Source organism: Oncorhynchus clarkii, chromosome 13, assembly GCF_045791955.1.
Source record: "Oncorhynchus clarkii lewisi isolate Uvic-CL-2024 chromosome 13, UVic_Ocla_1.0, whole genome shotgun sequence".
Classification (NCBI taxonomy): Eukaryota; Metazoa; Chordata; class Actinopteri; order Salmoniformes; family Salmonidae; genus Oncorhynchus; species Oncorhynchus clarkii.
The window spans coordinates 56,169,624-56,182,044 of record NC_092159.1 but is presented as its reverse complement, the minus strand read 5'-3'; the positions used below and the strand labels follow the sequence as shown (position 1 = coordinate 56,182,044).

Genomic DNA, 12,421 nt, shown 5'->3' with positions numbered 1-12,421 from the left:
GCAGCATCATGGTTTGGGCCTGCTTTTCTTCAGCAGGGACAGGGAAGATGGTTAAAATTGATGGGAAGATGGATGGAGCCAAATACAGGACCATTCTGGAAGAAAACCTGATGGAGTCTGCAAAAGACCTGAGACTGGGATGGAGATTTGTCTTCCAACAAGACAATGATCCAAAACATAAAGCAAAATCTACAATGGAATGGTTCAAAAATAAACATATCCAGGTGTTAGAATGGCCAAGTCAAAGTCCAGACCTGAATCCAATCGAGAATCTGTGGAAAGAACTGAAAACTGCTGTTCACAAATGCTCTCCATCCAACCTCACTGAGCTCGAGCTGTTTTGCAAGGAGGAATGGGAAAAAATGTCAGTCTCTCGATGTGCAAAACTGATAGAGACATACCCCAAGCGACTTACAGCTGTAATCGCAGCAAAAGGTGGCGCTACAAAGTATTAACTTAAGGGGGCTGAATAATTTTGCACGCCCAATTTTTCAGTTTTTGATTTGTTAAAAAAGTTTGAAATATATCCAATAAATGTCATTCCACTTCATGATTGTGTCCCACTTGTTGTTGATTCTTCACAAAAAAATACAGTTTTATATCTTTATGTTTGAAGCCTGAAATGTGGCAAAAGGTCGCAAAGTTCAAGGGGGCCGAATACTTTCGCAAGGCACTGTATGAACCCTCTTGGGGCCTACACTTTTAGTGGAAGCCAAACAAAATAGATCATGCCTGCCAAGAACAGCAACCTGGTCTCTGAATCTTTCATATTATTCTGTACGTGGAGACACCCCATTCTATGATATGTTACGTTTCGTATGGTATGTATTAATTTGTGGGTGTCCATCACCCATTTCGTATGATATGTTATGAATTACAATTTGTGTAATATGTTACACATTTTCCAAAATGTACAATATGCTAAACGTATGACATGTTACAATTTCTAGCTAGGTGCTAACGTTAGCTAGCTGGCTAATGTTATCTAGGGCTGGGGGTTAGGGTTAAGTTTAGGAGTTAGGTTAAAGGGTTAATTAAGGTTAGGTTTAGCTAAAAATGTTAAGGTTAGAGGAAGGGTTAGCTAACATGCTAAGTAGTTACAAAGAAGCAAAAAGTAGTAAGAAGTTGAAAAGTTGCCAAATACCTAAAATGCTAAAGTTCTCCTGATGAGATTCAAACTTGCAATCTTTGGGTTGTTAGAGGTTTGCGTTATACACCCACCCTGACTAACCATCCTACTTTTGTTTTTGCCTTAAGTAACCATTTCTCTTATCAACACTACTAAACGTAACATATCATACTAATGCTGGTGTCCCGGATTGATATTTACTATTTTACGTCTAGTCTATGAGACCAGGCTGAGAACAGTGTTATTAGGCCTGCCTAGGCCTACCCTACAGGTAAAATATTAACGTTTTTGATTCAGATGTTAAATCTATATAACATTTTCTTTTCAATACAGTTACAGGTATTTTATGTTCCATGCCTTTACCTGCCTCTTTATGCGCTCTCTTTCAAAAATGCGCACTCACGCGCACAGATCGGAAATTGTCGGTCACCTTGGAGATGAGAAACATTGAAGAGGGTAGGTTACGACTGTCTCAGCCTCGACTTTCCACACGAAAACTCTCATCGAAGCACCCTCAATATATCTGTACAACTTTATATACGATTTATTAAGCTTTGAGACAAAACCGATGATTGCATAAACTGGCGCGAGGCACCATTCGGACACATCCATGTTTTGCGTCTTCAGAATGTCTTGAGAAAGACGCTCTGATTGTCCACCGGTCGACCCTGCAAGCAAAGGTAGAACGCGCTGGTGAAATTGTATCAATTTACAAATGACAAGATTCTGAAACTCTGCTGCATCCTATCTAATTCAGATATGATCTAATTTAATCGCATGTTTTCAAAAACTCTAGTATTTTTCTTGAAATAAGGAGTAGTCTAAGAATATGATGCCTTAAACCAAAGTGGTTAAAAAAGGGCCATCCTGGGAATATGATAATGATTTGCCTGGAAACCCGAAGTTGGGCATAAATGAGAATTTACACCAAAGTTTCCGCTCACATCTACAAGCCAGAATGTTTAATAACGTTACATTTTAACGTACAGTACTTTATCGGTTGTCTTTTGCAGTTGGTCGTTTTTGGCGGTAGGAATGTGAGACAATATACCCCCCAAAATACAGTGCACTCTGGAAGTATTCAGACCCCTTAACTTTTTCCACATTTTGTTACTTACAGCCTTATTCTAAAATGTATATTTTTTCCCTTCATCAATCTACACACAATACCCAATAATGACAAATCAAAAACGATGTATTTTTGGCAAACTCCAAGCAAGCTGTTTACTGAGGAGTGGCTTCTGTCGGGCCACTCTACCATAAACGCCTGATTGGTGAAGTGCTGTAGAGATGGTTGTCCTTCTGGAAGGTTCTCCCATCTCCACAGAGCAACTCTGGAGCTCTTTCAGAGTGACCATCAGGTCCTTGGTCACCTCCCTGACCAAGGCCCTTCTCTCCCGATTGCTCAGTTTGGCCAGGCAACCAGCTCTAGAAAGTGTCTTGGTGGTTCCAAACTTTTTCCATTTAAGAATGATGGAGGCCACTCTGTTCTTGGGGACCTTCAATGCTCCAGACATGTTTTGGTACCCTTCCCGGATCTGTGCCTCGACACAATCCTGTATCAGAGCTCTATGACAATTCCTTCAACCTCATGGCTTGGTTTTTGCTCTGGCATGCACTGTCAACTGTTTAATCAGCTTCTTGACAGGCCACATCTGTCAGGTGGATGGATTATCTTGGCAAAGAAGAATTGCTCACTAACAGGGATGTAAACACATTTATGCACAACATTTTAGAGAAATAAGCTTTTTGTGCATTTGGACTATTTTTGGGATCTTTTAGTTCAGCTCATGAAACATGGGACCAACACTTTACATGTTGTGTTTATATTTTTGTTCGGTATACATACATTTTTCAAAGCGCTGCTAGTACCTTGAGATTTATATCACCCGAAGCATGCGCAGAAAATCGTCAAGTACTGTTCAGGGGTTAGTGCTTTATGATTAGTGTTATTTGAGGTCAGTTCTGTTTCGGTTCGATTACTAAAAAATATTCACTGTTTTGATTTCGGTTTAGATTTTTTTTTTCAACGTTAAATGCATTTTGCATTATGTGGGTTGAAAGCTGTAACAAAACAGAATAAAACAATTAATAAAAGTTCCATGATGGTAGTGACTGGCTATCACTGCTTATTACTTATTAACCATCATTTATTCAACTTTAATAAAATAATTCAGTTTTTGTGTATATTACGTTTGTTTTCTTTAATTACTTCAGTATTTCATTCCAAGTCATCATCATCTCTATAGAGCTGCTGCCTATGCTGTCTGGCAAAATGTCTATTTTAGTAGTTCTTCGATGTAAATAAGGCATTGTAGTTAATTACCACATTTTATGGGTTAAACTATTTGGAATATTGGCCTGTTGGAAACTACTACTACATCGCACAGTTCAGACTGGATTTGATTTATCTCTGGAAAAACTCATTGAGCTCACAGAAAAAAAGAACCAAATTGAATTCAAATAATTTATGTCGGTCAATTAGTTGTTTAAAAAACGTTTTAAAAAATGGTTAATCGCTCAGCACTATTGGCAGGAATGCAAAGCGTCTAGTGCATGTATTTGTATGTTGTGCGCATGCTTCAGGTGATAGATATCTGAAGACCCTCCCTCCCTTCTTATCCTCTCCTGGGAAGTCTGCGCACAGCAGAGGAGGCTGGTTGGCTGAGCTATAGGAGGATGGGCTCATTGTAATAACAGGAATGGAGTTAATGGAACAGTATCGAACACATGGAAACCGTATTTCTTCTTCCGGTCCATTTGTTCCATTCCAGTCATTACAATGAGCCCATCCTTTTATAGCTCCTCCCACCCCCTCTGGTGGACAGGTGTCTGACAGATGGCTGCATGGCTAAGATCCTTCATGAACAGAATCAATGGGTATTGATTACACTGAAGCCCCAGTCAGTCTGTGACAGTGCTGTGCTGCTGTTTTGTTATTCCCCGGTGGCCACAGAGCTCACAGGGTTACTGCCTCTGTCTGAACTGTGTCTCACTACAAACTCGCCTAACTACACTGGATGTCTCCAACTGTTCTGCACTATTTTGACCTAAATTTAACTAGGCAAGTCAGTTTATAACAAATTCTTATTTACAATGATGGCCTACACGGGCTAAAAACGGACACCGTTGGGCAAACTGTGCGCTGCCCTATGGGACTCCCAATCACGGCCAGATGTGATGCAGCCTGGGTGTGCAAAGAGGATGCTAGTTACTGTACTTTGGCAGGTCTTACAGATGCCTTTGAGGAACTCTTTTAGAAGAAGTCAAGAGTGTCATATTGCGTTGTCTGTCATCAGATCAGAGGTGATGCCCAATTATCCATGTTAATAAGCCACCGGCCTATGAGGATGTTGCACACTCCAAAGGTGTTGCAGCAGGTTGCACACTGTTACCAAGGGTTGCATGATGCACAATATTGCCATTCTGAATGAAGGTTGGAGATACAGTGTGTTTTATAGTGTGTTTTTATTGGGTGTTATAGTGTGTTTTTATTGGGTGTTCATTGGTGAACAGGTGTGATGGAAGCGGCCAGTACTTCCCTCAGAGATGACTGCCCTCCCTGGGAAGATGTGTCTCTGTCTGCCCCTCACAGAGACGATGGTCTACTGGTCACCCATGTCAACCAAACACAGGACTTACTGGTGAGCTGGTCAAGTTCTCTCTTGAAAAATACATTTTATCTCCATGAGACTAACCTGGATAAATAGTGTTTAGACTTCCCTTGAAAGCATTGAATTGAATTGATTTGTAGTTTGTTTGTGTCTAATGTATAATCATTCAGATGCTGAATCCACAGTGTAATGGGGTAAATCTTGTTTGTGTCTTTATAGTTCTTTCTCCATGTTATTACTGCCTGTGTCGTCGCTGTCTGTGTTTTAGTCCGTATTGCCCCTGTCTGTCTGTAATGCTGTCTGTGTTTTAGTCCGTATTGCCCCTGTCTGTAATGCTGTCTGTGTTTTAGTCCGTATTGCCCCTGTCTGTCTGTAATGCTGTCTGTGCAATAGGCCTACCTTATGTCTTAGTCTGTATCCCTCTAAATGTTTCTATATACAGTATATAGTACTAAGGCTTACTTTATGTCTGTAGTACTGAGCCTCAAAGTATATCTGTACTCTACCTTACTTTCTGGGCTCCTATCTGTAGTTGTGAGCCTCAGAGTGTATCTGTCCTCTACCTTACTGTCTGTGCTCCTCTCTGTAACCCAGAGGTCACAGGGTCAGGCTGCGGAGTGGAAGAGCTCCTCTGATTGGCTCCTGACCCACAGTCTCTACAGCTCCGGCCTCTCCCTATCAACACTCCTCTCACACGGGACCACTAAGATCAGGCAAGTGTGTGTGACAGGGGCCTGCTTTACATATCTGGGCCCATATTCACAAAGAGTATCAGAGTAGAACTGCTGATCTAGGATCAGTTTTGACTGAAATCATAATAAAAAAGAGCATGAACCTGATACTAGATCTTTTACACTGAGACGCTTTGTTAATACGTGTCAAGGTCCCTAGCACGCCTAGCTCGTTCCATGTTACAAATGCCCTATGCATCCAACTTATCCCATTTGGGCAGTTATTGCCTGAGCAAGGCTGCCTGAACGGCCACGTATGAGCTATGACCTAATAGCAGTTGCCCTTGTCCCCTGCTCTGACCTCTCTGTGTTGGTGGACGTATGAACTATGACCTAATAGCAGTTGCCCTTGTCCCCTGCTCTGACCTCTCTGTGTTGGTGGCAGTGCTGAGGAGGACGGAGGCCTCAGCAGACAGCTGGAGATCACTGCTGCAGCACTCATTCACTTTGACTTCCAGCTGTACCAGTGAGTACTCCTCTCTTAACACACACACACACACACACACACACACACACACACACACACACACACACATACACACACACACATGCGTGCAAACTCACACACACACACACACACTGGCATGTGGTGCCACGCACACACAGGCACACATACACACACTGGCATGCACCCACGCGGGCATGCAAGCGCACACACACACACACACACACAAAACAAGTGCTGTCACCCACACACACACAGCTGCAACCGTGACTGCCAGTGTTTGTGATAATGAACGTGTTGTTTGGACTCTACAGGGCCATTGAGCTGTACCATGGCAGAATAAGATGGCTGAACCAAGGAAGTATGAAGGCATGGCATAGTAGATCTTCTTCATCATCATCATATACACTATATAACTATTGCTATACAACCTAAAGTGTCCAGAGTGACAGTTTAACTGTGCCATTCCCTTGTGTGTGTGGCAGGTGTTTGGGCTGGTGAAGGGGTCCAGAGTAGGGGTCATAGTTGACACCTCAGATGTTAACTGCACCAAGGACAGACTGCCAGATCTACAGAGGAACCTCCTGGTAAGATAGATAGACATTTAAACCACTGGCTTCACCTTATCATTTACTGGTGAGATACATATACATTTAGACCCCTGGTTTCGCCCAGCGATGTTTATAAACCCTGGATGACTGACAGGGACCGGTGTATTAAAGCTACCATGCAGTATCTTGGTACTACTCCTCCCTTGAAAAAAAGATTTTGGAAGCTATAAAAATGCAATTATTCATGTCTAGATTAGTTTTTGACATGTTTATTCTATTACAGACACTTTGATGCATACTTTTAAATTATATCATGTGAGCTAAACATACAAAGGAAAAATTATATTTAAAAAATGACCTTAAAGTATTTCTTTAGAGAATACTAATATTAGTGTCCTCACTACAACTTAAACATTCTTAAATACATGTAATTTTGTCCTTGAAACATTTAATTTAAATACTGTAGAATTTCATTCATTCCTATGGAGGACTGCTCCTACAAAGTAGTGCTAAAATGGCCGACCAGTGGCTTCAAAGCCTCTCAATGGCCAATATATTGCATCAGCAATCCAGAGTTTGTATACATCATTGGTTTCACCTCATCATTTACTGGTAAGATAAATAGATATTTAAACCCCTGGTTTCACCTCTCATTTACTGGCAAGCTAGATAGACATTTAAACCTCTAGTTTCACCTCATCATTTCCTTCATTTACTATGGGCTTTGTCTCTCAGCAAGCATTGAATGTGTGTGTGTTTATGTGTGTATGTTTGTGTGTGTGTGTGTCAGTCTCTGATAGAAGAGCAGCTCAGCTGTAAGCGTCAGCTGTACCTGATGTCCTGTGGTACTGAGACCAGCAGCCTTTGGGACGGCCCCAGAGACGTCGACACCTTCAGGTGAGAAGTCCTAAGAGAGGTCATCGAGGTCATAACATTGTGCTTTAAAGGTGTATCCCATAACCTTTTTGTCCCCTGTGGCCATCAGACTAAATGCTGAAATAATCCATGCTCAAACACACACATACACACACCATTTAGGCATAGCTGTGGGAAGTAGGGTGCTGAGGGTGCTGCAGAACCCCCTGCAAAATTGAAATATTTTTTGTTGTTGAAAAAATATATATTATAAAAATATAATTTAGAAAAATCAGAAAAGTACTGCCCTAGGCCTTTAATAGTCCTGTATTAGCAGACCGATATATCAGTCTGCAGCGTGGGCAAAACGTTTTTCCAGCCCCTCCCCCAAACGACTTCCCGTGGCTATGCATTTAGGTACCCTGTCAACCTGCCAAGTAGTTTTCTTTAACCAGAAAGGAAACTACAGATTGCACCTTTGACCCAGTTGTTCACCATCGAGAGGATATTATAACTGACATGTATCCCTCAAGTGTTTTGGTGGGATAAAATACTATTATTTTTCAGATGTTGCTATAGTATCCTTAAAAAGCTGCCCAGTCACTTTAGTTCAAGTTCCATGATGATAGCAGAGGACTCTGGATGTTGATGTAACAGCATGGCGCTGGAGGGGAGAGGCCTGCTGGACTGTCTCACGGCCTTTGTGTGTGTCCCTGCAGTCTCACGGACCTAACCCAGCACAGCGCCCACTGTTTATTTCAGCTCGCTCCTGCGTTTATTTTCATTAGGGTATAATATCTATTTTAATATGCTTCTTATGCCTCTTGTGTTATTTTAGATGAGTCATTTGGGAATGCGTGTGTACATGTGAGAACAGTTTGTGCCTGTGTTAGTAGAGGAAGACACACACACACACACACACACACACACACACACACACACACACACACACACACACACACACACACACACACACACACACACACACACACACACAGGGAAGAGTGAGAGCTACTGTGCACTGTTCTGTGGTAACTGACTGGCTGTATTCAACACCAATGCCAAAGAATACAAACAGAATGTGTTTTCATACTGAACATTTTAGTATCTATTAGTGTAAATAAATGTTAAGCGTTCTATCTTTTAATACCCTCATAGATCATCACTCATTCCTAACGGTTAAGTGTATCTGTGCTTATAAAAACAGTCCATTCCTACACTGGTTTGTGAAAACATAAACTGTGAATAGTTTGGGGGACGCCCATATTTTCAGGTAGAGTCATACACTCATGTTTCCTTGATGAAATAGCACAACATACAGTTGATCTAGTACTGTAGGAGGTAATAGAGCTACAGTGTTGGGTTAGAATACAAATAGATAAAATACAAACAAGTTCTGTGTGAAACGTCCGTATACACACTTAATGCTATTTTGTTTTTGTTGTTCTTATTGTTGTAAGTATATACAGTTGAAGTCGGAAGTTTACATACATCTTAGCAAAATACATTAAAACTCAGTTTTTCACAATTCCTGACAATTAGTCCTAGTAAAAATTCCCTGTCTTATGTCAGTTAGGATCACCACTTTATTTTAAGAGTGTGAAATGTCAGAATAATAGTAGAGTGATTTATTTCAGCTTGTATTTCTTTCATCACATTCCCAGTGGGTCAGAAGTTTACATACACTCAATTAGTATTTGGTAGCATTGCCTTTAAATGGTTTAACTTGGGTCAAACGTTTCGGGTAGCCTTTCACAAGCTTCCCACAATAAGTTGGGTGAATTTTGGCCCATTCCTCCTGACAGAGCTGGTGTAACTGAGTCAGGTTGCAGGCCTCCTTGCTCGCAAAAGCTTTTTCAGTTCTGCCCACAAATGTTCTATAATTTTTTGAGGTCAGGGCTTTGCGATGGCCACTTTAATACCTTGACTTTGTTGTCCTTAAGCCATTCAACTTTGGAAGTATGCCTGGGGTCATTGTCTGTTTGGAAGATCCATTTGTGACCAAGCTTTAACTTCCTGACTGATCTCTTGAGATGTTGCTTCAATATATCCACATCATTTTCTTTCCTCGTGATGCCATCTATTTTGTGAAGTGCACCAGTCCCTCCTGCAGCAAAGCACCCCCACAACATGATGCTGCCACCCCCGTGCTTCACGGTTGGGATGGTGTTCTTCAGCTTGCAAGCCTCCCCCTTTTTCCTCCAAACATAAAATGATGGTCATTATGGCCAAACAGTTCTATTTTTGTTTTATCAGACCAGAGGACATTTCTCCAAAAAGTACAATCTTTGTCCCCATGTGCAGTTGCAAACCATAGTCTGGCTTTTTTTTATGGTGGTTTTGGAGCAGTGGCTTCCTCCTTGCTGAGCGGCCTTTCAGGTTATGTCGATATAGGACTCGTTTTACTGGGGATATAGATACGTTTGTACCTGTTTCCTCCAGCAACTTCACAAGGTCCTTTGCTGTTGTTCTGGGATTGATTTGCACTTTTCGCACCAAAGTACGTTTATCTCTATGAGACAGAACGCGTCTCCTTCCTGAGCGGTATGACGTCTGCGTGGTCCCATGGTGTTTATACTTGCATACTTTTGTTTGTACAGATGAACGTGGTACCTTCAGGCGTTTGGAAATTGCTCCCAAGGATGAACCAGACTTGTGGAGGTCTACAATTTTGTTTCAAAAGTTTTTGCTGATGTCTTGATTTTCCCATGATGTCAATCAAAGAGGCAGTGAGTTTGAAGGTAGGCCTTGAAATACATCCACAGGTACACCTCCAATTGACTCACAGGTACACCTCCAATTGACTCACAGGTACACCTCCAATTGACTTCGCCTATCAGAAGCTTCTAAAGCCATGACATCATTTTCTGGAATTTTCCAAGCTGTTTAATGGCACAGTCAACTTAGTGTATGTAAACTTCTGACCCACTGGAATTGTGATATAGTGAATTATAAGTGAAATAATCTGTCTGTTAACAATTGTTGGAAAAATTACTTGTGTCATGCACAAAGTAGATGTCCTAACCGACTTGCCAAAATTATAGTTTGTTAACAAGACATTTTTGGAGTGGTTGAGTTTTAATGACCCCAACCTAAGTGTATGTAAACTTCTGACTTCAAGTATATGTCCATTTATCAATATGTTTTAGAAAGAGCTATACCATTTGTGTGCTCATGGATTTCAGTTTGTGTTGACTGCTGTGTGGGTGTAATTGAACATGAACTTGAACTAGATCTAAACTGCTAGTTTCTGTAGGCTGACTCGTTGTCAGTGGATCTGTTTAGGCTGCCTTCTACAGTAGATTGTGTCTCTGTGGCCTGTTCTCTCTCCAGACTGCAGGAGGCTTGTGGCTGGGTGGATGAGCTGGGAGCCAGGGGGGGATGTAACCTCCTACAGGCCCTGAAGAGAGGCCTTGACCTGGGCTGCACTCAGCTTGACTCCCTGGTCATCGTCCTGGGCTCCAGGTGAATCAACTTCAACAGGACAGTGATGTAGTGGGACTGATGATGAAAGTACAGCAATAACTACATTGGGTTGTACACTATCTACACATTGGGTTGCATTATGTAATATGAATGGACTAATCAGAGAGCAGGGCTAGGATGACCAATCAGAGAGCAGGTGTATGACAATGTAATTATTATTATCATGTCATTTTTAAGGGACAAATCAGAGGGCAGGGTTATGATGACCAATCAGAGAGCAGGGTTATGATGATCTTATGATGAAAGGACCAATCAGATAGCGGGGTTAGGATGTCATTGTGAAGGTACCAATCAGAGAGGAGGATTATGATTATGTCTTTTTGAAGAGACCAATCGGAGAGTGGGGTTATGACGATGTCATTATAAAGAGACAGATCAGAAAGCAGGGTTATTCTTACACATAACAAGTAACAAGTCCCCTGTGTTTGATGATAGTACCTCCTCCTCTAACTTCTCTCCTTTCCTCTCTCTAGCCCTGACCAGACCGCAGATGCCCTCTTTGATTACGTAGGACAAAGCATTTTGGGAAGGACGTTGTTGATCCATGTGGTGTCCTACTGTAGCGTTAGCCCTCTGACCATTGTGAGTCAAACTGCTTGACCTTCAGGTCACCAACAATCATGTGTTTTTATTAATAGAGGGACAGATTTACTAAACTTTCTAACCTGTGAAAAGTTTGGTCAATGATTCACTGTGTCTCTGCCTCAAACAGGCAACTGTAAAGAGACTAGCTGAAGTTACACAGGGATGCCACCACATCTTCTCAGCTTCCCTGGTAACCTGTCTGTCCTGATTGTGCTATTTGTGTTTGTGTTTTAGTGTGTTGTGGTCCAAAAATAACTTTCCCTGCTGTTTGCGTGTGTGGTGTGTGTCTGTGTGTGTATCAGGGTGTAGTAGACAGCAGTACAGATGTGGAGCTGCTGTGGACAGAGATCAAGGCAGCCAGAGAGCTGCTGGGACACACTGAGGCCCTGCGTCAGGGACGGCTGGGGGACATGACTGTCACTGTGGTGGGACAGCAGGTGAATGGACTCTGTGTGTGTGTGTCAGTGCTGGTGTCTGTGTGTACAGCATTTTCTTGAACATCTAACATAAACCTTTTAGTGAATCTTTCCTGTTACTGTACTCCCCCAGATTTCCACAGAGTTGGACAGCTTTTCACTCTCTCCTTCGCTCCCCAGACCACCCAATCACAATGTCCCCCTGAGCATCAAGCCCCCAGGTGTCCCGCCCAGCTCCTCGGCTGATTGGCTGAGGAACCATGGACTGAAAGGTAAGTGCTCTAGGTAGAAGTTACACATAGGCACAGATCTAGAATCACCTTACCCACTTTCATCCTAACCTTAACCATTCAAAAGGAACAATACAAAACTGACCATAGATCCGTGTTAAAGTCAACTTCATCCTACTCTAAAAGTAACTGTGGCAACCAAGTATTGATTCCAAAAGCCATTGGCCATGACAATAATAGATTCAGATTGAAACTGAATGATGCCTCTGTCCTAAACTTTGATGTTGGATGTATTATCTAATCCTCTCTCTGCCTGTAGCTAAGAGACTGGGGCTGTACCAGGTTCTGTCTCCCAATGCCTATTCTCGACTGGAGGGGT

At 42.0% G+C, this 12,421-nt stretch overlaps 1 protein-coding gene across 1 annotated transcript in view; it reads left to right on the top strand.

Annotated features, from left to right (window-relative positions):
- Positions 1–12,421, top strand: part of LOC139423596 (von Willebrand factor A domain containing 3A) — a 33,305-nt gene that overhangs the window by 1,844 nt on the left and 19,040 nt on the right. The window contains exons 3-14 of the mRNA XM_071175182.1: positions 4,646–4,773; positions 5,338–5,456; positions 5,860–5,940; positions 6,234–6,288; positions 6,405–6,506; positions 7,261–7,367; positions 10,659–10,790; positions 11,285–11,393; positions 11,524–11,586; positions 11,699–11,833; positions 11,946–12,084; positions 12,362–12,421. The exon at positions 12,362–12,421 is cut by the window's right edge and continues 44 nt beyond it. Coding sequence (XP_071031283.1) covers positions 4,646–4,773; positions 5,338–5,456; positions 5,860–5,940; positions 6,234–6,288; positions 6,405–6,506; positions 7,261–7,367; positions 10,659–10,790; positions 11,285–11,393; positions 11,524–11,586; positions 11,699–11,833; positions 11,946–12,084; positions 12,362–12,421 — 1,230 coding nt within the window. The remainder of the gene's footprint in view (positions 1–4,645; positions 4,774–5,337; positions 5,457–5,859; positions 5,941–6,233; positions 6,289–6,404; positions 6,507–7,260; positions 7,368–10,658; positions 10,791–11,284; positions 11,394–11,523; positions 11,587–11,698; positions 11,834–11,945; positions 12,085–12,361) is intronic.